At 41.9% G+C, this 25,263-nt stretch overlaps 2 protein-coding genes and 3 long non-coding RNA genes across 18 annotated transcripts in view; 2 read left to right on the forward strand and 3 right to left on the reverse strand.

Moving 5' to 3' along the window:
* The first annotated feature begins 6,067 nt into the window (after nt 1–6,067).
* On the forward strand, nt 6,068–9,126 carry LOC130206667 (homeodomain-interacting protein kinase 1-like). The gene is made up of 10 exons (XM_056434722.1): nt 6,068–6,271; nt 6,373–6,564; nt 6,733–6,824; nt 6,940–7,063; nt 7,269–7,388; nt 7,552–7,638; nt 7,724–7,911; nt 8,394–8,669; nt 8,761–8,903; nt 9,023–9,126. Exons 1-10 carry the CDS (start codon nt 6,068–6,070, stop codon nt 9,124–9,126), a joined length of 1,530 nt encoding a protein of 509 aa, XP_056290697.1.
* An 898-nt stretch (nt 9,127–10,024) lies between these two features.
* LOC130206343 (uncharacterized) lies at nt 10,025–12,489 on the reverse strand. The gene is made up of 2 exons (XR_008834095.1): nt 12,422–12,489; nt 10,025–11,834 (listed from the first exon to the last, which is right to left on the reverse strand). It is a non-coding gene; the product is annotated as an uncharacterized LOC130206343 (long non-coding RNA).
* A 31-nt stretch (nt 12,490–12,520) lies between these two features.
* Nucleotides 12,521–25,263, forward strand: part of pfkpa (phosphofructokinase, platelet a) — a 32,102-nt gene continuing 19,359 nt past the window's right edge. For 4 of the 14 annotated variants that reach the window (XM_056434252.1, XM_056434260.1, XM_056434264.1 and 1 more), the window contains exons 1-4: nt 12,524–12,721; nt 15,323–15,396; nt 16,410–16,487; nt 16,708–16,897. In XM_056434252.1, the coding sequence (XP_056290227.1) occupies nt 12,628–12,721; nt 15,323–15,396; nt 16,410–16,487; nt 16,708–16,897 (436 nt within the window). In that variant the 5' untranslated portion in view covers nt 12,524–12,627. Of the gene's footprint in view, nt 12,722–15,322; nt 15,397–16,409; nt 16,488–16,707; nt 16,898–25,263 lie in introns of all 14 variants that reach the window. The other 10 variants (XM_056434250.1, XM_056434254.1, XM_056434256.1 and 7 more) reach the window with 4 other exon arrangements.
* LOC130206342 (uncharacterized) lies at nt 17,588–23,307 on the reverse strand. The gene is made up of 2 exons (XR_008834094.1): nt 23,001–23,307; nt 17,588–17,975 (listed from the first exon to the last, which is right to left on the reverse strand). It is a non-coding gene; the product is annotated as an uncharacterized LOC130206342 (long non-coding RNA).
* On the reverse strand, nt 21,527–21,996 carry LOC130206341 (uncharacterized). Its single transcript, XR_008834093.1, has 2 exons — nt 21,909–21,996; nt 21,527–21,770 (listed from the first exon to the last, which is right to left on the reverse strand). It is a non-coding gene; the product is annotated as an uncharacterized LOC130206341 (long non-coding RNA).

The raw sequence follows: 25,263 nt of genomic DNA on the forward strand, positions 1-25,263 counted from the left end.
CCTTTGGAAAAATCTGGGGCCCCTTCATAGATATTCTGCCATCTCTGGACTTGGCTGATCGTGGTGGTGTGAGACCGGCGTCAAATTAAGCCCGCTGCAGGTTATTTATTTTTTATTTTGTTGTGAGTGCTGTATTGGCAGTGGTGTATAAAGTACCCAAGTCATACTTGAGTAAAAGTAAAGATACTTGATGTGAAAATTACTCAAGTAAAAGTAACCTATGAGAATACTACTTGAGTAAAAGTATTAAAGTATATGATATGTTTTGTACTTAAGTATCAAAAGTAATTTTCTGATATTAAATGTATTGAAAGTAAAAGTAAATGCTGTTAATAAAAAAAACAAAAGGTCAGAATTGTGAGAATTATGAAGTTTATTTGTTTTGGCCGCCATGAACAAGGAGTATGAGCTAGGATGAACTTAGCAATATATGAATACTATGAAATTACTAAAATAAAAATACACGATTAACACAGAAAAAAGCAGCACCAAAAGTAACAACCAGAATCATCACTTGAAACTGAACAAATTCCTGTTCATCTTCAAAAGAAGTTGATTTTCAAAATGGACAGATGTCAGTCTCGCTCTTCTGGGGCTGAAGACGAGTCCTGCGATGCTGAAGAGCCGTTCACCTGGTGCAGGTAGAGTGTGTCTAGCTTCACAGGCCCTGGTGCAGGTAGAGTGAGTCTAGCTTCACAGGCCCTGATGCAGGTAGAGTGTGTCTAGCTTCACAGGCCCTGATGCAGGTAGAGTGTGTCTAGCTTCACAGACCCTGATGCAGGTAGAGTGTGTCTAGCTTCACAGGCCCTGGTGCAGGTAGAGTGTGTCTAGCTTCACAGGCCCTGATGCAGGTGTGTCTAGCTTCACAGGCCCTGATGGTGCAGGTAGAGTGTGTCTAGCTTCACAGGCCCTGATGGTGCAGGTAGAGTGTGTCTAGCTTCACAGGCCCTGATGGTGCAGGTAGAGTGTGTCTAGCTTCACAGGCCCTGATGCAGGTAGAGTGTGTCTAGCTTCACAGACAGCAGCACACAGTTGGGAAGCATTTCAGCAAGTCAACGTGATCCACGTCTCCATCCAGCTGTTTGCTGCTGTCATGCACTTGAGATGACGAAGAAGAAGTCCTCTTCATCAGATGAACTGGACCTGGTGGCATCACATAGCTGCAGGGAGGGTTCTTCCATGTGCTGCTTGATGTAGTCCATTCCTGAAATAAAGTGAGAGTATTATAGACATGATAGAATTAATAACACTTCCTAACATGTCATGACCCCAACCAACAGTTTTGTACAAAATAGTTTGTTTTATTTTGAGGTTTATACATTTAGTTTCATGCACTGTCCGTGCATCCAGAGTCGATTTGTGAATATGCACTTGTATCTCTGTAGTTAAACACAACAACAGTCCCAAATCAATATCCTCGGCATTACTGGACCGTCACTCTTTTAATAGTAATACAAATAATAATAATAATGCTGTAATGATTAGCATTATATTATAGCTAAGACGACTCAAATCAACAAATTCTCACAACTGTCAACACTTCAGCTCATTAACTCGCTAGAGATCCGTCTGCTGCACTAACGCTAATTGTCTCATTTAATTGACGATAGCTAGCGAACGTTAGCCTAACATACAACATGTGTAGGACAATCAGACACCTGTCTCCCCCCCTCCTGCCAAAGATATAACTTACTCCAATCCTGAGGACAACACTGCTAGATATCTTAACAGGTTTATGATAATTATGATAACTAAACATTAACGTTGCGGCTCATGGGATTAATCTTAATTTACCTCAATGTGTTTCTTGAGGTTGGTGAGTTGTTGAAGGCCAATATCTCCGTAGCTTTCGGTCGGCATAAGAGGCACTTCATCCGGTAGGAAGAAACTTTCACTCCGAGAAAAGAGTTCGCCCTAATATGGCCACGGACGTTGATCTTGGTACCCGTGGTTGTTCGAGTAGCCGGCGCTTCCATTGCTGCTTCACATGATGAAATGAGTCGTATCTGTAGCCGCTCGCTCGCTAGCATCCTGGGCATCACTGGGAAATGTGGGAATAGAAAACACGCGGCAAGGACCACTGATCCCCAACCTGGTGTTCGTGCTGCGTTCAGGTGCGCTGCGGTGTGTTCCACAACAGTCCCCGATGTTTGTCTCATGATGATTTTTTTCCGTAGTAACGAGTAACGATACTGTTTCAGGGGAAATGTATCGGAGTAAAAGTACAAGTTTTCATTGCAAAATGTAGTGAAGTAAAAGTATACAGAAATATAAGTAGTAAAATAAAGTACAGATACCCAAAAAAAGACTTATGTAAATTAACGAAGTATTTCTACTTCGTTACGATACACCACTGTATAAATGTAAAACTATATGGAAGCAAATGTATCGATTATTATAACACAAATGTATTATTAATTAAACCTAAATTACTGTTTCAAAGATCAAACGCACGTTATTACATTACATTTGTTCAATGCTTTTTGTCACAGTTGAGAAGGATATAACTCCAGTCCAACAAATAGTAAGCTGCTAACAACATGTGTGACAGATGTGGTCTGGGCAGTGGTTCTCGGAAAAGAACTGTTTTCATGAAGATAAGCCACGCCTCCTTTCCGGTGCGAATGAAGCGACTGATCACAAATAGTCCGGCGAGTAAACTCCTGCGGCTAAACTCACGCTGGTAAAGCAACGCAAACATGTGCTCCGCTTTTGGTGTGAACGCAATACGAAGGAGTGTGAACAGACCCGCTGCATAAAAAAGTACCTTCAAAATAAAAGCACAGGGCTGTCTGACACCTGTGCTCTCAGGTAAACCCTGCTCCTGTGGTACAGAGGGAGGCGGGCTCAGTGTTGGCGTCAATGTTTTCAAAAGCAGAGTTGATGGACAAAACAAAAATGTGTCATAATATACAGGACTGTCTCAGAAAATTAGAATATTGTGATAAAGTTCTTTATTTTCTGTAATGCAATTAAAAAAACAAAAATGTCATGCATTCTGGATTCATTACAAATCAACTGAAATATTGCAAGCCTTTTATTCTTTTAATATTGCTGATTATGGCTTACAGCTTAAGAAAACTCTAAAATCCTATCTCATAAAATTTTTATATTTCCTCAGACCAAGTTAAAAAAAAGATTTATAACAGCTGAGTGTTTGTCAAGGCTCAGGAAACCCTTGCAGATGTTTCGAGTTAATTAGACAATTCAAGTGATTTGTTTAATACCCTACTAGTATACTTTTTCATGATATTCTAATATTTAGAGATAGGATATTTTAGTTTTCTTAAGCTGTAAGCCATAATCAGCAATAAATCAGAATAAAAGGCTTGCAATATTTCAGTTGATTTGTAATGAATCCAGAATGCATGACATTTTTGTTTTTTTAATTGCATTACAGAAAATAAAGAACTTCATCACAATATTCTAATTTTCTGAGACAGTCCTGTATATGAACATTAAATACAAGTGCAATAATGTATAGCTGCTAAACAGAAACTTAAACAAGCTGCTATACATTTGAAAGCATAAGAGACGAAATATACTTTTTAAAAGTAAAACGCCCCCTGGTGGAATATTGGTGAAAAGAATCATAGTTATTGATCTATTTTTTATGTTGTCAAAAGCTTGTAATATAGGAAAGAGAATGTGTCAAGAAAGTTTCTCGATTGTTCATTCCTTTCACCTGTCCTCAGCCACGCCCCTGCCCCCCCCCCCCCCTACTGTTGTAATTCCTGTCTTTAATCCTGGTGTATTTTTCCAGTGTTTCGTTGCCTATAATCATGAGCTTCTTTGTTCAACTTTTGTTTTTGTTTCTATTTAATTTCAAGTCCAGCCTGTCTTTTCTCTGCACCTTAGCCTCACCCCTCGAAACCCATGACAACCCGTGACATAAGGTGTTTTGAACCAGTTCACAAGCCCTGTTTATTAACAATCTGCATTGCACAACATGAGGCAACATCTATATGTATTGTTAAATGTTACAATCATGAGACAATAGGATGCTCTACAATGCACCGGGGTGTTTGTTGTCCAAACTAAGAGCCAATACGCTCTCTGGTCAGGCGGCAGCCAGGCGTTAACGTCATGCCCTGCATGGTCTTGCAGTCGGTGGGTAACAACTGTGGCGTATACCATGTAGTTAGTATTTACGTGATAACGGCAGCTGGAGTTTGTACTAAAAGTAAAAAAGAGAAAGCGTATGATTGGTAATTCAGCGATGGATTGGAGGTGAGAATTCAGATAAGCTGTTGAGATATGTGAAGGGCAGACCCCCATACTCACAGACAGACAGACTCCTTTATAGATTACACAAATTAATAAAGCTATGTCATGTCTTCCTTAATGCGCCCATGAATTTAAATAAGTTGATAGTTATTGACACTTTTATTCAGCCAGTCATGAGGGAACTGTGTTTAAGATGAAGGAGAATACCAGGCATGTGCACAGACATTTTGGGGGGCAGGTGCTCAAACCAAAAAAAGGGCACCCATTGCCAAAAATGTTTTGTGACAGTTAAAGCATAAGTCGCCATACACTAGTGATGCTGTCCTCGACCTGTGTTTCCTCTGGGCAGGATTAGACAGCTAGTTTACATTTTCTTTATGAATAAAAATGAATTATTATATGGCAACAACAGTAAAAGTGTTCTGATTGGCTAATGGGTCGTCATGCCAGCCACGTATTGCCCTCCTCGCTGGTCTGATACGGATCCGTATTGCCCACCGACGTCATTTTCAAAATGAGCGATATTGATAGACAGTCAAGAGGAAATTCAGAAGCAGCGAAAATGTGTTATTGAAAGTGATGAAGACTAGAAACTATAGTTTGAATCACTTGTGTTGTTACTTTACTGTAAATTCAAACTGTTTTAGCTGAGCCGTGTAGTCCGTTTTCTAGTAGATTGATCGTTGTAAGACTGAAACAGACCAAACAAAGAGACACATAACACATAAACTAATGAGGCACACGGATAGCATGACACCAAGAGCTAGTATTGTTAGCATAGTTTAGCTACTATTTCCTAGCTGTGAATTCTCGTGACATTCATAAACATACTTTCAACATACTTTTGAAATTTTCTAAACAGCATTTATTATGACACTATTATCACATATATAATGTACAAAAAATTAAAATGTCACTCACAGCTGGATGTATAAAGAGCCAATTGTCTGTTTACAAGATCACTATAACAACTTAAAAGGTGGACATATATTAATATAGGTTTCACAAATTCTGCTGCCCCTAAGTGAAAACTTCAAGTGACGTTTCTGTTGTTTTCAGTGCACTTGAGATTAAATCTCAGGTTAGTAAATTACAACAATGTTAAATTGGAGGCTTCCATTGATAATTGTGGTGCATTAGAGGCCTTTAAATACATAAAATATATGTATACTATGTGTAGATCTGAATTGTCTGTTAAACATGTGTTGATTGTGTACAAAATGCAGATATTCTACAAGTATTATTGTTTTTGTCAAAGAATTGAGTCAAATATCATGGTCCTAAAATGTGTGTGTTCTGTACGAGTAAAGGGTTAAATCCACCAAGTCTGTCTTATGATACAATGAATATCATAATAACCTTTTATTTAACCATTATGGTTCATTCAGAGAGAAATTATCATCAGAGGTGAGTTTAGAATGTGGAGCTGTGGAATGGAACCATAGAACGGAATGTAGAATGTCCAAGCTGGAGTGACCCAATGCTGGTGATCAGACCCTTCAGAGACCCAGAGAGAGCAACAACCTTTTACTGAACCTCCAAACCTTCACTTTTGAACGTTGAATCTTCAACCAACTCACATCCGTCCGAACTTGTGATATACTCGCATTTATTTCCAACATTTGCCGGAGAAAATCCCAACCGATCCCAATAAATCCAAGTGACGGCATCTGCCAAACTCGGTGAGTACCTTTTACTTTGCTGGTTGTTCTCGTATCATAATCTTCATAGAAATGTTACCGTTGTCGCGATACATTGTGACTAAATGTCGTGTCCACATGTGCACTCCTCTCAGCTTTGAGTTCCTGGCACCAGGTTGTCACCTCTGGTGGCTTTAACTATGGCTGAAGCCCCATCCAATCAGAACCGGGTGTTCATTGGAGACGTGCTCAGTTCGGGCAACTCCAGCTACCTGGTGGAGTCTGTCCTCGGGCAGGGTACCTTCGGCACGGTTACCAAGTGCAGGAATATTGCCGACAACAAGACGGTAGCCATCAAAATGATGAGAAACCACGGCTCTTTAGTCGAGCAGGCCAGATCAGAGGTAGGAGAAGAAATGCCTCCGAAACAATACGACATGCAACGGTTTGTGACTGTGGCTCGAGTGGATATAACATCTGTCTGTGGCCTGTTGTGTATCACCAGGTGGATGTCCTGTTTCAACTCCAACTGCTGGACTCTGACAAGAGCAACCTGGTGCAATGGTACCAGGTGTTCACCTGCAGACAACACATCTGTCTAGAGTTTGAGCACTTGGACAAAAGTCTTGACGACTTCATGGAGGAAAGATTATTCCAACCTCTCCTTCTGAGGGAAATCAGACCCATTGTCAAGCAGGTACGTTCTATTGCGGTCCTTAATGAATAAGCATATTGCTAGAATTAGGAAATGACTGACTTTAATAACCTTTTTCAGCTCGCCAATGCACTTGGTCACTTGAAGACTGCTGGACTAATACACGCAGACATCAAGTTAGAAAATATTATGTTGGTGAACCATGCACAGGAGCCTTACAGGATTAAAGTCATCGACTTCGGCCTGGCCCATAAGGCGTCAGCTGCCACCCAGGGCGCTTACATTCAGACCCTTCCGTACAGGTGAGTGACTGAAACCGTGTTGGATCTGCCGGGGTCGTAGTAGAGGTCAAATGCTTAAAATTAGTGGACATTGTCATCATGGCGAGTGTGATCATGGTTGTTTTTCCTCTCTCAGGTCTCCAGAGGTTATTTTGGGTCTGCCATATACAGAGGCCACAGATATGTGGTCTGTGGGCTGCGTCGCTGCTGCCCTCTACCTCGGATTCCTCCTGTACCCCGGCTCGAGTGAATATGACATGGTAAGTACTACGGGAAGCTTAATCATCGGATTTACTTGTGTGTGTGTGTTTGTGTGAACCTTATTTGTGTGACTCCTGTTGTTGCTAAAGGTTAGGTTGTTTGAATTGGGGCAATTGCTCTGGCGGTCATGAAAATGTTTATAGAAATGAACGTGTTGAAACTCCCTGACCCCGTTGTGACTAGACGTTGTGTTTTTATCTTCAGATGAGGTACATAGTGGAGACTCAGGGTCATCCAGCGGACACCATGCTCAACCACGGAGAAAAAACTGCCTGTTTTTTTCAACAAGACGGCAACTCCAAGAATATTTCCTGGAACTTTAAGGTACCTTCACCACTACTCTGACCTCTCTGACTTTCTCATTATCTGGTTAATTCTGTCTATGTTGCATTTCTAACATACTGTTGAATATGTGGGTCTGTCTGCCTGTGTGTCCACGTTTACTCCACTCACAATGTCATCGCTAACAATAACACAATCTCTTCAGACACCGGAACAGTTCCATCGTGAGACTGGCATTCGGTCGTCGGAGACCAGGTGCGAGAAATTCAGCTCGCTGTATGATCTCTTGCACGTAAGTGTTGTTGTTTTTGTACGATTCACTTCTGGAGGTGACTTAAGAGACTCCTGACCGCTGTTATTGCTTCTTCATTTTACAGATGCAGCTCATCGAGAGCACAACGACTGCTGACAAAGTTTCAGAGTCGAATGACAGGCTTCTCTTTGGGAACATCCTCAGTGGGATGCTTGAGCTCGATGCGGCCAGGAGACTCACACCCCGCCAGGTGCTCCAGCATCAATTCACCAGCATGCACCACATGTCCAGCAGATACCATGTCAGCCCCTAGTAAGTCGATGTTGAGATTTCAGTTATTACCTTCGCATTGAAAATGCGGAAGGTAATGTTTTGATCGCCGTGTATTTATTTATTTATTTAATTAATTTATTTATTTATTCATTTATTTGTATGCGTGTTACTCGCATAACAAAAAAAGTATTAAACCGAATCGCATGAAATTTGGTGGAATGATTGGTTATTATCCGGGGACCATTTGATTAGATTTTGGGATCTATCGGGTCAAAGGTCAAGGTCATGAAAAGGTCAAAATCTTCTTTTTACCATAGCGCAGTCAATTTCTATCCAATTGGCATGCAACTAATGCCAAAATGTTCATAATGCAATGCCCAATCTTGTGATATGCGAAGGTATGCGCTCTACCGAGTGCCCGTTCTAGTTAAACTTCTATTGGTGTGTGTAGAAGAGAACACTTCATCTCGCTTACTTTCGAATGTGGAAGTTGATTCATGTAATTCGTCATTTGTTTGCAGTGTACGGTCCTGTTTTGAGACAATGGACCTCTGTGAGAACCGGACTACTGACACTGGGAAAGCTGCGGTAGGGTCATCCTCGGGGAGCGCCGATAGCATCCAGCAGAACCTTCCTTCTGCCCTTAGCCAGCCACAAGGCATCAACCCTCTTCCCTGCTCGACTACCCGGACCTCGGGTTCACTCATGTCACGGGTGAAAAGAAAAGTTGATGACGAAAATGAGACGATGAGCGAAACCTCTCATCCGTCAAAAAGGGTCCAGTGTGGATGGCTCAGGTAAGCTCGCCTCCATCACTCACATCATTATCAATCAGTCAGTATATTTGCAAAAATATTTAATCTTAACCTCCTATTCATTAATTTATAGAGCACCCTATGCTTGTCATCAAGTTGATGACAGCAACAGGATCCGGAGAGACCTTCCAGCTCCGTCCATCTCAAGCAGCAGCAAATGCTACTCACCAAGCTTTGTGGATGAAGACGACTCTGACAACCACCAGTTGTCCAATCGTAAGATGAAAAGGGTTAGAAAAAACTCTGCAGCTCCGCCCACCTCAATCAACAGCAGTTGCACATCACCAAGTGCCAAAAGAAAGATGGCTGATTGTGACGACTCTGACAACCACCAGTTGATCAATCACAAGATAAAGAGGGTCAGAAAAAACTCGGCAACTCCGTCCACCTCAAGCAGCAGCAGATGCTTAACACGAAGCGCCAAAAGAAAGATGGCTGATTGTGACGACTCTGACAACCAACTGTTGACCAATCACAAGATAAAGAGGGTCAGAAAACACTCTGCCGCTCCACCCACTGGATCGGAGCAGCGTCCCCTCTGAGCATCCCCGCCACCAATTTTTACATGACAATAAAGTTCTTATTTTACCGATCAATAACAACTGTAACCTCTTCCAACTCCTGTAAATGTGCCTGCTTATACCTATAAACAAAAGCGGTCACTGAAACACATGAGGACAGTCACTTTATGACCTGAGACAAACCAGAGCGGTCACTTTGGGCACTCTCTGTTTGTTCCACTGCCACCAGGAAGAAGATTCAGGACTTTTAAAACCCAGACTAACTTTTTCCCAGAGCGGTTTCCTCCATCACCCCCACTCAGCACCCCACCCAGTGCTGCTGGGGCACCAAAATACACATACAAGTGTTGTTTTAAATGTCCTGCCTAAATGTTTTTACACATGTTTTTATCTGTTACTGCTGTACTGATGAGTCGCCAACTTAATTTTGTTGTATGTTTTTACAATGACAATAAAAATCCTTACCTTACCTTTTCATTCTTTTAGCTCTGTGTTGGGTCCAACTCTTAAAGGACACACCTGACTCTTTAGCTGCTAAATGCAGCACTATGCTCACCTGCTTATTTACAACTGAACTGTCTGGCTCACATCCAATGTCAACACTCAAGTACTCACTTTGAGTCACGCTCAGTTCATGAGGGTCAGAGGAATGTAAAGATTGTCTATATTACACCTGGTTTATTCATCAACAGTTTCTTTTCATTTTGCTTATTAAAGCTCTTTGAACCAAACATTCGAAAAAGAGATTATTTGACAATGACCTTGTTCACAGAGTAGACGCAACGACGCGACTGACTTCAAACACACAGCAACAGCTGCGCTCACTCAATCAAATTTATTCATTAACACTCCAATCACATTACAGGTACACACCTACATTAACAATCACAGGTGTCAGTATTCAATCAATAAACAAAACAAGACAGAAACATAATACAAGTTGAGAGCACACTTGTTAACAGACCTCTCGTCTGGATAGGCAAGAGCCTAGATTTAAATTAGGCACTAAATTTTTTTTTGTAGTGAAGTCATTTTGGCATTTTCATCATCCATTTATTGCAATTAATTCATAGAATTTAAAAAATTTTTTAGTGGATACAGTTGTAGTACACCAGCCAACGTGTGATTTGCCAGATAGTTAAAACAGCTTGGAGAAGCCGCCATGATTGATGGACCGGCAACACTGCTTTTATTTTTGCACTACTATACGTCACGCTACATCCAGAGTGAGTGTCGGCCTCAGTCAAGACTGAAAAGGAAAGCAGCTGTTGATGCAGATGTGCTGCATCGAACAAGAACTCTCTCCGATCTCAGGTCAGATACAACCCTGTTTCACGGAAATTACGTTGCCCCAGAACTAAAACGGAATTTGCAAATACGTTTGACTGAAACGTATTTCTTCCCGAATTATGTTTGTATTTGACGAATTATTATTATTATGAACTTTGGTCGTTAATTTGGTAATTACTGTATAGCTGCTTAATTTGTAATGCAGTGGGATTAAGTTTTGTCCAGATTATACAAATCGGCACATGTTGAGTTGTGTGCTGGTGCCTGTAGATTTGATCAATGTAAACAAGTATGCAATCCGTGTAGTTGCAAAGTCTCATGGGAAACTATTCCTTTTTGTAAAAACTACATGTAAACTGAGAAAAGCACAAGATTGTAAAGGACGACTATTCCTGACTGAAGCGTGTTCACCTGCTTGGATCACGTGTACACCTTCGTGGTTGTGTGAACAGTGTTTTACTTTCTTGCATATAGAGCTCTTAATCAGATACGGACATGCAAATAATTACATTAGAGATGTTATGTTAAAGGAATACTTCAGCCCCAAATAAATAACACATATTTTTCCATTTTACCTGTAGGCATTATTTATCAATCTAGATTGTTTTGGTGTGAGTTGTGTGTCGTAGATATTGTCCGTAGAGGTTATATACTTTGCAGGAGGGGTACAGATACAAAGAAGTGTTGGATTGAAACAGATGTTGGTGATGATGATGATGATGGTGATGAAGATGATGGTGGTGATGATTATGATGATGGTGATGATGATGACTCCCTTTTGAGGGGACACTAAAAAGTGTATTTTGGCTTTGTTTGATGCACCCAGGTGTCTTGAATCTGTGCCTTTCATGATTTGTTTCTGCTACTGGATGGCAACAGGGAGACTTCATCAGAAATCAAGTTAATTGCGTGTTCAATGTTTGTCAGCAGGGATCTGGGGTAAATGTATTGCACACTACGGCAATAAGGCCAAACTAACCTAACGCTCCAATCAGTGGGTGTCTTTCTGAATATCTCATCTTTTGGGAAAGTGGAGGACATATTCAGAAAAAGGGGGATTTAGTTCGATTGGAATGACAACTTCACATCTCTCATATATAATAAAAAATAAAAAAAAGCTAAAGTGGGCTGTTTCAGTGACGCAGTTATCAGCAGAGGTTTGTGAATTGTGGCACTCATTGATAAATGATAAGGATATTCAACAAATATTATATTTTTCATTACAAAAAGAGTCAAGCTGTTTCTTTTCTGCTTCAAATATATATAATTGCTGCAGATTGGGATATAAGTGAAGAGGATTCACTGTCTGATGCTCCTGGGCCACTGGATCAGCAAACTGGACAGGAAAAAGAAAAACGAGAATACACATCCCACATTTAACACAGAACTACTGATATGCAAAACAAACACAATTACGACTAGACAACATGTCCAAGGAAAAATTATATTGAGTAACTAAAACAGCACTTATAAAACCAATAACAATATTACTACTAATAATAATATTTGTATTGATCGTTATTTATACACACTGTTTACATGTATTAAAGGTGTACGGTAGGCTGTGATCATTACTCTTAAAAAGGGATGGGTAAATAATTGATAACGTGTGCACAACTGCATTGTAATACATTTTATGTGTGGAACTGATCCATTTAACTTCTTACAATGTGAAGTTTCCTGCTTCCGTCTGCTTCCAATAAACATATGTGGTACCGCTTAAAAGGATCTTATTTTAAAAAATAAACAGAGTGCAGGCGTGTGAAGCCCCTCCACAAAATCCCTGAACGCAGGAGTCCACATCGGCATCCTCCTCCTGTCTGCTCCGCCTACACGTCCACAACGTTTCCTCTCATTGGTTATAAATCGAAGGAAGGCTTCACAAAGCCCGAGATCTGATTGGCTCACGGCCACGTCACTCACCCTTCACGGTCACTCTATGCAAATCAACACGTAGATGCGGAACCGGGAGAAGGAGAGCGCAGCGGGCATAACTCCGTAGAGGCAGGGGGCCGGACGAGCGTTGGCCGTCATCACTTTAGCAACACGTTCAGACTGTTGCGGTCCCCTTGTGTTATTGTTTCCTCGACTGGACTGGGATATACTCCCCCGGATACCGCCGTGAGAAAATGGCGAAGCCAGAAAGCAAGAAGATATTCTTCGAGAACCTGTCGGGAGCGGGCAAAGCCATCGCGGTGCTGACGAGCGGAGGGGATGCTCAAGGTAAACTGTTGCGTGACAGTGTCAAGCGATGCGGCGCGGTTACGCGTTACGGCCCCGCAGAGGGCGAGCTTACTTCACGCGGCGGGAAAGGCGTCGCTGAACGTATAATATACAGAGACGACCCCGTAACGACATGACGGTGGTCGCGACGCACGTCCGCCATCGGGACATGTCCTGCTAACCCCCCGGAGGCTAACAATGACTGTCCGACAGCATCCCCCTCTCTGCCGCGGCAGCAGCCCAAGGTCGACCCCCCCGTCCCCGTCCCCGTCCCGTCCATAGAACCATTGCAACATAACCGACGAGCTAATGTCATCATTTAATAAATGAACTCAGTCGAATAAACTTGGATGAAGCAGACCGCACTGCATCGCGGGTGGTGCAGGTCAAGATGTGACGACGACGACAAATACCATTCTCCTCATGTGGGTTACTTTAGGTTGTGAGTGAGATGAGACTTGAGGGTCAGTGGCGCCGCATCCTGTGTACGTGATGAGCCGCACCGCCTTCCACGCGTCACGGAGGAAACCCTGGTCACGTGCTCACCGGCTCGTCTCGTTCGTCTGAAACGCCAGTTTCATGTCCGTCACCGCGATGTAAAAGGGCAATTATTTAGGGTTTGAACGGTAGTTTATTAAACGAAACAATTGCTCCTGAAAATTGAGAACCAATATACTTTAGTTTAAAAAAAAAAAGGCAAACAGGTTATTACATAAGAGCTGTCTCTATAGTGAGCCCTTATATCACAATGTGATATTTAAAATGTGAGATACATTATCCTTTCGAATTTACTGCTGTTAATAATATAACTTGTTGTTATATATTTTGTGATGTAAGTAAAGAGCTTCCAGACAGACAGAGCCCTTTTAATCAGTTATATTATGATTATGTAATAAATTCAACTTAAACCTTTCACAACACTGACCTTTTAGATGTTTAACATAGTTAAATACCATTTATCCTAAGACATCAACATACATCAATCATAAAGTGGGTTGTCTTAATTGGGATGTAAAAAATATCTTGTTATTGTATTCAGTTTATTTGTTAAATACTAAATGTGTCGGACTAAAGCTATACACTATAACCGCTGTGTGAATTCAATCAAATAACTATTGATGTGTCTGTTATGTTGAACAGTTGACATGCAACCAATTTGGACTGCCAAGATATTATAGAGCTTTTTCGGAGCAGGCATTTGGATATGTCATCGTAGGAAAAGCACAGGTGTTACAAATAACAATAACGATGGCTCCGCTCTATTCAAGTCATGACCGTGAGCCAGCATGCACGTATGCCGTACGTCCTAGTTCTCCCTGGCTCGCGGCAATGAATCGATCCTTGGTGGGTGGCTTTAATATTAGAATTCACCCACAAACACACACACACACACACACACCCAGAGAGAAATAGAGGAAAAAGGTGCATGAGTCGGCCCCAGAGCAAAGCATTGAGGCCGTCCCATGCATGACGGGAACTGAATGTTGGTGTCAAAGGGCATTGTGTACTTGGCTCGGTCGTTTCACTCACTCTGCAAGAAGAACTCGTGTGGGCTCTGCAGAATGGGGGGGGGGGGGGGGGTAAACTCAATGACTTTCAGGGCTTTGATAAAGACCTCCGAGCTGGACAAGAAACAGAAAGCCTTTCTTGGGTCGTCTTTACATTTCGTCTCCGTCTATCTCGCTCACATTCTGTCTCCGTCTGCTTCTCAGTCTCTAAGCCTCTTCGGTCTTCCTGACTGGGATTATACCAGGCCGCTCATTTGAACGTGGTCACAGGCCGCCACAGAGGACGGCGTGGTGAATAGCGGGTCCCTTTCTCATGGTTCTGGGCGCCTTGTGGGCTCTTGTGACTGTAGGAATGCAGGGGAAAACACACTTTTTTGACGGGTTTTTACTTCCCAGTATAGTTCACCGTGTACATTACGCTGTCTTTTCACTTTCATTGCCGTCTTTGCTGCCCCACCGGTCGTAAACCTCGGTGTTGCTAAGTAACAGCATTGCTCGTGTTCACTGGGTTCGTCCAGAAAGAGGGGACTCGGTCCTTTCTTCTTTCGTTTATTCCCAGTCAGCCAAGTTCCCGTCGGCCTGCTGGGAGTAAACTGTGAATCATTATTCCCACTGTCGGTATTTAGGCTAGCCATTGACATTCAAGTCTCAGAGCACTGCCTTCTTGGTTTGCCGAGTTCACTTTGTACTCGCCACAAATATCTGGGAGGCTTTGTAGGAGGAGCTGGGAAACAGTCCGACCAAACATGGCAGTGTGCGGTGGTGAGAGGCCAAACGATGTGGACACGGATACCAGTATGAACGCAGCTACGCTGCATTCAAATACGCTAATACACAAACGTCTTTCACGTTCAAGACGGATAAACAATTACAGATGGATTTCAAGAGGTTCTGCTGCAGTTCTTTGTGACTGAGATGAAACGCATATCCACGGAGCAACTGTTAAGCAGCCGTGCAAATCGGGATTTCACGATGATTCGCTCCAGTTGACGTGTGTTCTCTCTCTGTGACGCTTAACTGTTAACTCTGCACCAAAGTTGTTCATTTCTTCGGATTACTTTTTAAATGTTCTATAAATATCTTTTTTCCCCAGGTATGAACGCTGCTGTACGTGCCGTGGTCCGAATGGGGTTATACGTGGGAGCAAAAGTGTATTTCATTCATGAGGTGAGCCCAAACTTTGGGATGATCATTGTTTACGTCCCTTTGGCCGCTGCTCATAGTTACAATAAACTACGAGCAGTGCAACACCATTTGCGATAGAAGGGGGTCCGCAGGAGGGAAATGTAAAACCGGCAGCCGCATCATCTCTACATGTTTTATACATTACGCGTTAAACTAGAACGGGCACTCGGTAGAGCGCATACCTTCGCATATCACAAGATTCGGCATTGAATTATGAACATTTTGGCATTAGTTGAATGCCAATTGGATAGAAATTGACCGTGCTATGGTAAAAAGAAGATGGTGACCTTTTCATGACCTTGACCTTTGACCCGATCGATCCCAAAATCTAATCAAATGGTCCCCGGATAATAACCAATCATCCCACCAAATTTCATGCGATTCGGTTTAATACTTTTTTAGTTATGCGAGGAACACGCATACAAATAAATAAATATATAAATAAATACACGGCGATCAAAACATAACCTTCCGCATTTTCAATGCGAAGGTAATGACAAGCACTGCACTTTCGTTGAATATTGTCAACACAAGGATCCCGGTCTGCCTCTATGGACACGGGAAAGCTTGTTCTCACATAGCAGAAATCAGAGGAGCTTTGATGAGGCCTGCACATCTGTACATGCCATGCATCCCCTCGCCCAGACTGCGTTACATAACCGACTTGAGGCTGCAGCAGATGCCTCGTGTGAAACTCCCCTCCCACTCAGGTACCACAGTACTCTGTGTTTCCCCGCACGATTCTGCAGAGCACTGTGTGATGATGGACACACTTTAAACCATATATATATATATTCAATCTCTGAGTTTCACACTTACACATTTGTACTTGTACATGGTGTTGCATCAGCTACTAATATTTATTTAAATCTGAGTGAGGATGACCTATTGATGCAATTTGGAGTCCACATCGCTCGAGCTGTGAGTTGTTTTGCATGATCTGTTTGCTAATCTTGTGTGTTCACTTCCTAAGAAGCCTCATCTTTTTTCATCAGGGATATCAGGGTATGGTGGACGGTGGGGAGAACATCGTGGAAGCCTCATGGGAAAGTGTCTCCAGCATGCTACAAGTGGTGAGTAATTATCATCGAATGCAATTACTGCACGGACTGTGGACACAACTTGGACTTCTGTTTGAGGGCATTCAGCAGGAAGTCATGTCGCTCAAACAGAAGGCCGTGTTATGGTCATGCCAGCAGCCAGTGTGTATTCCACTGAGCACCACACCACACCTACAGTACACGGGGCAAACATTGTCGGAGCTGAATAAATGGTCTCGCTCCCCTCCGTCAGGGCGGGACCGTCATCGGCAGCGCTCGCTGTAAGGAGTTCCGCAGCCACGAGGGTCGCCTGAAGGCCGCGCTCAACCTGGTGAAGCAGGGCATCACCAACCTGTGTGTGATCGGAGGAGATGGCAGTCTGACGGGAGCCAACCTCTTCAAGGAGGAATGGAGCGGGCTGCTGGCCGAGCTGGTGGAGCAAGGTACAGGGGAAAGATGACCCCCCCCCCTCTTTGCTTTACCCTCCAGGGCTCCAGACTAACTTTTTTTACTACACTCAGAAAAGTTTGACCATTGTCTACTCAATAAAATTAAGGCAACAAAGTGACAATTAATATAATTGAATAGAATTTAATACTTCATCTTTGATTAAAAACTATTGATTTAATTAAGCAAATTTAAACAAAATATTAAATACAAATATGTTGGATTTACTAATAATATGGCAAATGTTGAGTAAATCCAAATCAATTATACAGGGGAAATGATTAATATTGACTAGGTATTCAAAAGAAAGTAATTTAGATATACCAAATAGCTGTGAAAAAGTAATTTAGATTTACTAATTATGTGGATGAAATTGATTTCCATTTACTAAATATCTGGATAATACTGATTTGGATTCAATAAATAAAATAAGTTACAACAACTCAACTTGGAAGAATGTTACTTAATTCAACACATTTAAACTGAAATTGTTATTTATCTTTACATAAATACATTTTGCAAATCAACTTATAATTGGTACCACATGACTTAAAATCTATGTAATGTTATTGATTGTCACTTTGTTCACATATTTTTTTTAAATGTAGAATCTACTTAATATCATGCCTTCTTTTTTGCAAGAATGTATTGAGGAACAGTTAACAAATTACCACATTTAGGACAACAGCAGTTAAACATTTATTTGTGCAACTTTGTTGACCATCTTTCAAAAACATTTGTGTAAAATGCCAAAATACAAAGAAATCCTGGTGTACACAAAAGAATCACAGCAGCAAGCCCTTCAAATGAGAATGACAAATTGGATGTTTCTGAACAACCCTGAATGGTAAATAACTGCAGCACTGAAACTCAGACAAAGCCTCGAAAAAAACCATGTGACTGTAAACGCACTGTAAAAAAAAAAACTCATTGGGTCCAGACTGAAGACAGGTGGGGACAGAATCTCATGCCGACATGATGTTCAGGAAACTGGAACTTAAGGCAGGAGTAGTCATCATTACTGCTTGAAGACTCACAGGTCAACCGGTTGTCTGTGGGCTGACATGATTCTCTCTACAGCCAGAAAAAAGACAAAACAGAAAAGATTAACAATAATATAACTTTAAATAGCATTTACAACATGACTAGGTGGTTCGAACAATAAAAATGTATTCTGTTGTTAAATTAACACAATTATTTCAGCAGTGCAACAAAATAGGTCTATTAAATGTGGTCTCCTAAATATTCGATCTCTGTCATCTAAAGCTGTGTTACTGAATGATTTAATATCAGATAATCACATTGATTTATGTTGCCTAACTGAAACCTGGCTGAGCCATGAAGAATATGTCTGCCTGAATGAATCGACTCCTCCAAGTCATATTAATACTCACATTCCTCGAGGCACCGGTCGAGGAGGTGGAGTAGCAGCCATCTTTGAATCGAGCCTATTAATTAATCCTCAACCAAAATTACACTACACCTCATTTGAAAGCCTTGTTCTTAGTCTTTCACATCCAACCTGGAAAACACTACAGCCAATTCAATTTGTGATTCTGTACCGCCACCAGGTCCATATTCAGAGTTTATATCTGAATTCTCAGAATTTATATCAAGTTTGGTTCTTAAAACCGATAAAGTTATTATTGTTGGAGATTTTAATATCCATGTGGATGTTGATAATGATTGCCTTAGTGCTGCATTCATCTCCTTGTTGGACTCGATTGGCTTCTGTCAGAGAGTACAGAAACCCACTCACAGCTTTGGCCACACGCTTGATCTTGTTCTTACTTATGGCGTTGACATTGAGCATTTGAACGTCTTCCCACAGAATCCTCTTCTGTCAGACCACAACCTCATAACTTTTGAATTTATACTACTGGAGTGTACTCCGTTAGTCAAAAGTTTCTACACTAGATGTCTAACTGATAGTGCTGTAGCTAAATTTAAAGAAGCGATTCCTTCTGTATTTGATTCGATACCACGTCTCAATATAACAGAGGACTCCTGGTCTAACTTTAGTCCGTCCCAGATTGATCATCTTGTTGACAGTGCCATAGGCTCTCTGAGAATGACACTGGACTCGATAGCCCTCTGAAGAAGAAGACAGTGAGGAAGAGGAGGTTTGCTCCTGGTATAACCCTCAGACCCGCAAACTGAAGCAAGCGTCACGAAGCTTGAAGCATATGGCGTTCAACTAATCTCGAAGAATCCCGCTTAGTTTGGCGAGATAGTCTTAAAACATATAAGAAGGCCCTCCGTAATGCCAGAGCAGCCTATTACTCATCAATAATAGAAAAATAAAGACAACCCCAGGTTTCTCTTCAGCACTGTAGCCAGGCTGACAGAGAGTCACAGCTCTGTGGAGCCGAGCATTCCTATAAACCTTAGTGGTAATGACTTTATGAACTTCTTTAATGAAAAGATTTTAACTATTAGGGACAAGATTAATAATCTCTTGCCCATAACCAGTGCCAATCTGTTCTCAAGTGGAATGGCCTTGAAACCGCTGTATGCCCTGGTGTATATTTGGAGGATTTTCTCCTATCAACCGTGACCAATTATTTTCAACGGTTTCTACTTGAACACGTCTACCTGTCTCTTGGACCCCATCCCGACGAGGCTGCTTAAAGACGTTTGCCTTTAATTGGCGGCTCTCTATTAGATATTATCAATGTGTCTCTGCTAACAGGCCACGTACCACACTCCTTCAAGGTGGCTGTTATTAAACCTCTCCTGAAGAAGCCCACTCTGGATCCAGAGGTATTGGCTAACTACAGACCGATCTCTAACCTCCCTTCCTCTCCAAGATCCTTGAGAAAGTGGTCGCAAATCAGTTGTGCGACTTTCTACATCATAATAGTTTATTTGAGAAATTTCAATCAGGATTTAGAAAACACCACAGCACCGAGACGGCACTGGTGAAAATTACAAATGACCTCTTAATGGCAGCAGATAAAGGACTCCTCTCTGTCCTGGTCTTGTTAGACCTTAGTGCTGCATTCGACACCATTGACCATGACATCCTGTTACAGAGACTGGAGCAGTCGATTGGCATTTCAGGCACGGCACTAATTTGGTTTAAATCCTATTTATCAGATCGATCTCAGTTTGTATTTGTAAACGATGACGCCTCGATAACCACCAACGTTAATCACGGAGTTCCACAAGGTTCTGTGCTTGGACCAATTTTATTTACCTTATACATGCTTCCTTTGGGCAATATTATCAGGAAACACTCCATAAACTTTCATTGTTATGCAGATGACACTCAACTATATTTATCGATAAAACCAGAGGAGAGCAACCAACTCTGTAAAATTCAAGCATGTCTTAAAGACATAAAAACATGGATGACCTGCAACTTCTTGATGTTAAACTCAGACAAAACCCAAGTAATTTTAATCGGCCCTGAGCACCTCAGAGATCAATTATCTGGTGATGTGGATTCTGTAGACGGCATTGCCCTGGCATCCAACACCACTGTAAAGAATCTTGGCGTTATCTTTGATCGGGACTTGTCCTTTAACTCCCACGTAAAGCAAATCTCAAGGACTGCATTCTTTCATCTACGTAATATTTCAAAAATCAGGCACATCTTGTCTCAAAAGATGCAGAAAAATTGGTTCACGTTCGTTACTTGAGACTGGATTACTGCAACTCCTTATTAGCAGGCTGCTCTAATAAATCTCTTAGGTCCCTCCAGTTGATCCAGAATGCTGCAGCTCGTGTTCTCACTAAAACTAAGAAAAGAGATCACATCACTCCTGCACTAGCTGCTCTGCACTGGCTCCCAGTAAAATCAAGAATCACTTTTAAAATTCTTCTCTTAACCTACAAAGCCTTGATTGGTGATGCTCCATCATATCTTAAGGAGCTTGTCGTACCATATTGCCCCACTAGAGAGCTACGCTCACTAAATGCGGACTACTTGTAGTTCCTAGAGTCTTAAAAAGTAGAATGGGAGCCAGAGCCTTTAGTTATCAAGCTCCTCTTTTATGGAACCAGCTTCCAATTTCAGTCGGGAGGCAGACACAGTCACCTCGTTTAAGAGTAGACTTAAGACCTTCCTCTTTGACAGAGCTTATAGTTAGGGCTGAATCAGGTTTGCCCTGGTCCAGCCCCTTGATATGCTGCTATAGGCTTATAGCTGCCGGGGACGTTTTAGGATGCACTGTGTACCTATCTCCTCTTTTTCTCTCCTTAAGGATGAATTTTCATCTCTCAATCACACGTTACTAACTCTGCTTTCTCCCGGAAGTCCTTTTGACTTTACGTCTCATGGGGTCATCGGACCCTATGAGACGGCATAGATCCTATCTGCCTGATGGATCGTCTGGGTCGTGGAATTCCTGCTCATGACTACGCCACTGTCCTGTTGAGACTCCGCCCTCCTCCTCCCCACCGCCTTCTGCCTGATGGATCGTGGAGGTCTCCATCGTGGAATATGCCTACTATGAACTATTCATACACTCTGTCATATTCATTGAATGTATTTTAACTCTAAATCTGTCCTTCTGTACACATTACATCTATTGCATCTGTCCATCCTAGGAGAGGGATCCTCCTCTGTTGCTCTCCTCCAGGTTTCTTCCCTTTTTTCCCCCTGAAGGGTTATTTGGGAGTTTTTCCTGGTCCGATGTGAGGTTTTGGGGCAGGGATGTCTATGTGTACAGATTGTAAAGCACTCCGAGACAAATTTGTAATTTGTGAAATTGGGCTATACAAATAAACTGAATTGAATTGAATTGAATTGAACTTAAAACAACTTACTCCCGTTTATCCGTGACAACTTGTATCCGATCATGGGTCACACTAGTGGAACAGCAAAGAAGGTGTTGAGGTTCATGCTGGTAGTCGTAATCACACCTAAAAAGAAAGAGTAAGAGGATAAAGGACAAGGGGAGGACATACATCCTCTTCAGTAAAAACAAAATCATCTCAAGCATCAACGTTTGCTCTTTTCAATGCTAATATTGTAAATAAAAATGAAAAGGCTAGATTCACACTCAAGTGCCACATGTCGTCATCATGGCGGCCAAGGTTTGATTTCCGGTGGTCCCTTTGCTGCAGATCCTCCCCTGTGGTGCTTGTGTGTCTCTAGCTCTAACACAAATAAAGAAAAAAACATCTTAAAAACAAATAATTGCTTGCTTCTGGCATTTAAATGGATTATAATCTCACCGTGTTGCTGGGTGTCATTAAGGTCACGAAGTTTTTCCATCCAAGTTGAATTATAATGTCTGAAAGGTGGCAGGAGAAAATAATTAGCATTTTACAATTAACTAATTGTTCTTAATTATCTGTACATAAATGTAAACATTGACTCAAATGACACTCTTTGGTGATGTCCTCATCTGATAATGTGGACAGTAAATGAAGATTTGATCATGAAACCATCCCCTCACTGGACAGCTCACGGTGCACGGAGCTTCTGAGGAGCTGTGAGCCGTCATGTCCGCCATAGCGCAGTTATAAGCGTCATGTTAACAACAGTCACGTGAACAGAGTCCCGACCACGTCAACAGCATCACGTTAAGAGCGTCACGTGTACAGAGTCCCGACGTCACGTGAACAGACCTGTACAATAACGTGTCTGGTCACGTGACTGTCCGGACTGACCGCTCCGGTATATGTGAGCTTGTCTACACATGTCTGCGTGGAACCAGTTTCAAAGCACTTCAATAAAATCGTGGTTATTAGATGAAGTGTGTCGCACGTGACCCCTCAGGTGTCTTAACCCACCTGCCACTAATGAACCTATAACACGAGCGTTAGCTAAACATTACCTCAGCTAACATATGTAAAGTAAGCTAATGTTAGCTCGTTCAACACAGAAACCGACAACCTACCTTACATCGACGATGTTAAAGAAACGTGAAAACACTTAACCATCAGACAGCTAAGTTAACTTACTCTTGGCCCAAGGACACAGAAATGCAGAACACCATGCCTCGAATTCAAAAGTAGCTACCCGCTAGCTCACACGAGGCTAGCTCAACTCCTCACCAGAGAGCCGAGTAGAAACCTCAGTGTCACTAACGTTGCCCGTTCAATACAACGTTACTCTCTGAAATTAAATTAAGTTGGCATTCTTACCTCAAGAAGAGATGTCATGTCAGGAGGCTGTCGTTCCCTCTGTGGCGTTTCCTGAGTCACTGAAGCCGGAGAGCAGCGCGCAGCTCAAACTGCGGAGAAGAGGCGCGAAACCGGGTTCAACAGTTCAATCTGCTTTTTTTGTGTTGATTGCTGTGATCAGACTGATCACTGCCACCTGGCCTCTCCTTTGAACTCTCTCTCTCTCTCTCTCTGTTGGACGGGCTGTCTGTCTGTCTCTGTCTGTGCTGTTTTCTTCTCTAGTAACTAGATTCTTAGAATAATACAATAAAATAGTAGGACAGGTGCTAGTGACTTTTTCTTTGCTCCGTCCGTCCCGATGCGCCAGTGTGTCGGAGCTCTCCGCGGCGCAGACGGCGGGCAGAGGACTGTTAAACAGACACGAAACAGAAATGACATGCTGCTGTAATGTGGCGCTATAGAGAAAGTGACAGGGGGGCGGGCCAAATTCTTTTTATGTCATGCGATCTACCAATACTACGCCGCGATCGACTGGCAGGTCGCCGCGATCGACCGGTCGATCGCGATCGACGTATTGAGCACCCCTGGTCTAATAGTTGCCAGGAATGTTCTCCTGTATCTGGAAGTTTCTCCTCTATCAAGAATGTTCTCCTGTATCAGGAATGTTCTCCTGTTTGTCCTTGTGAAGCAGAGCTAAAGCAGTCTGTTGGAGAACGTGCTCCGCTGTCCCTGCAGTAGGTGGTGGAGAGGGTGGTCCGGTTCTCCAATATGGACAAACATTTCTTCATGTCCTCCTCTCCACCTGTTCCGGATAGTCCTCTTTGCCAATGATGGAGCCGGCCTTCCACACCAGTTTAGTGAGTCGGTTGGTTTCTCCAGTTACAATGCTGCCCCAGCAGAGTACGGAGAAGTCCAGAGCACTGGTCCAACAGACTGGTAGAACATCATAACTGAGATTTGTCATATATTACAAACATTTGAGGACTTGTGAACCTTCAAAGGAGTGCATTTTTTGTCTTCTCGGTTTTAAACCACTACCAAGCAGGGATACTAAGTGCTATATATTGCCAGCCGGTTGGGCCCCATTTGGGAGTAGTTACAACCTGGAAAAGAAAGGTAAGCTCTGACATGTTGAGTAAAAAAGAAGCTAAAATCAGCCCAAACTCTTAACAGGGTCTCAGATTTACAAAGCCACACACCCTCTTCAAGTCCTGGATTTCAGACAGCCAATTAACTATTGTGGGTGTTTTGGGGGAAATTTCACCCCATCACCTCATTGTAGGCCCTGTCTTGAGTGTTTGTGTTCAATCTTGGATATCCAGGACTAATATTAAGGAGATTATGACAATTTTTGCACTTGTCAAAAAATATGCGATTATAAGAGAATAAGGCCCAATTTGACCCTTTGGACCTTTTTGGCGGCCCTTAATTTGCAGCTATCAGTCCCAAACTTTAGGGTATTCATATTCAGATGTCCCTCTTTAAATCTGAAGATGATCCACATATCTGAGTTGGTGGAAAAATTAACTAAAAGACTGGTTTTAAGGATTTTCCTCGTCAAGATTTTGGAGGCGATTTCACCCCATGACCTCAATGTATTATATTTAGGTAAATATAATATGTAAGACAAATAGGAGGTTAAGGGTCAGTTGGCAGAGTAGTGTGTTTGTGTGTGTGTGTATGTGTGTATGCATGTGTGTGTTTCAAAAGATGTTGGTGTTTCAGAATTTATTTTAATTCATTCATTATCAGTTCTGATTACAAATATTGGACACTGGACACAACAGCAAATACTCACGGTCGCCCTATAATGCTCCTCTAAAGAACAAGTATCAAAACGTATCATTATTTCTTCTACTTTGTACTCTTAAAAAAACTGCAATATGTTTATTGTAATGAAAAAAGTGAATTTGTATGTCATTTAAGAAAACTGTAAAAATGACTGTATTAATAAGTCATTTTTCTTTACAAAAATGGGCAACATTTTTTATTTTTATTATTAGCATAATACTTAAATTAACAGTTGGGTTGTTAATTTACAGATAATGTCTGTAATTTCACCGAGTTTTGAATATAATTTTATTTAATCAATCCTGAAAGCTACCCTGAACCGGAGCAGGTTTGCCGTTCAGAGTAAGTTACCGGTAACCTAGTTTGCTAAGAATAAATCCAGCTTTATGTACCGGAAAGTAAGGTGTGGCGCAAATTCCTTGGGCGGAAGTGTACGGCGTTTAAAACTGAAGAGTTTCCATTGAGTAGAATTTATTAATTTTTCGACATTGTT

Source organism: Pseudoliparis swirei, chromosome 16 (assembly GCF_029220125.1).
Source record: "Pseudoliparis swirei isolate HS2019 ecotype Mariana Trench chromosome 16, NWPU_hadal_v1, whole genome shotgun sequence".
NCBI classification, from domain to species: domain Eukaryota; kingdom Metazoa; phylum Chordata; class Actinopteri; order Perciformes; family Liparidae; genus Pseudoliparis; species Pseudoliparis swirei.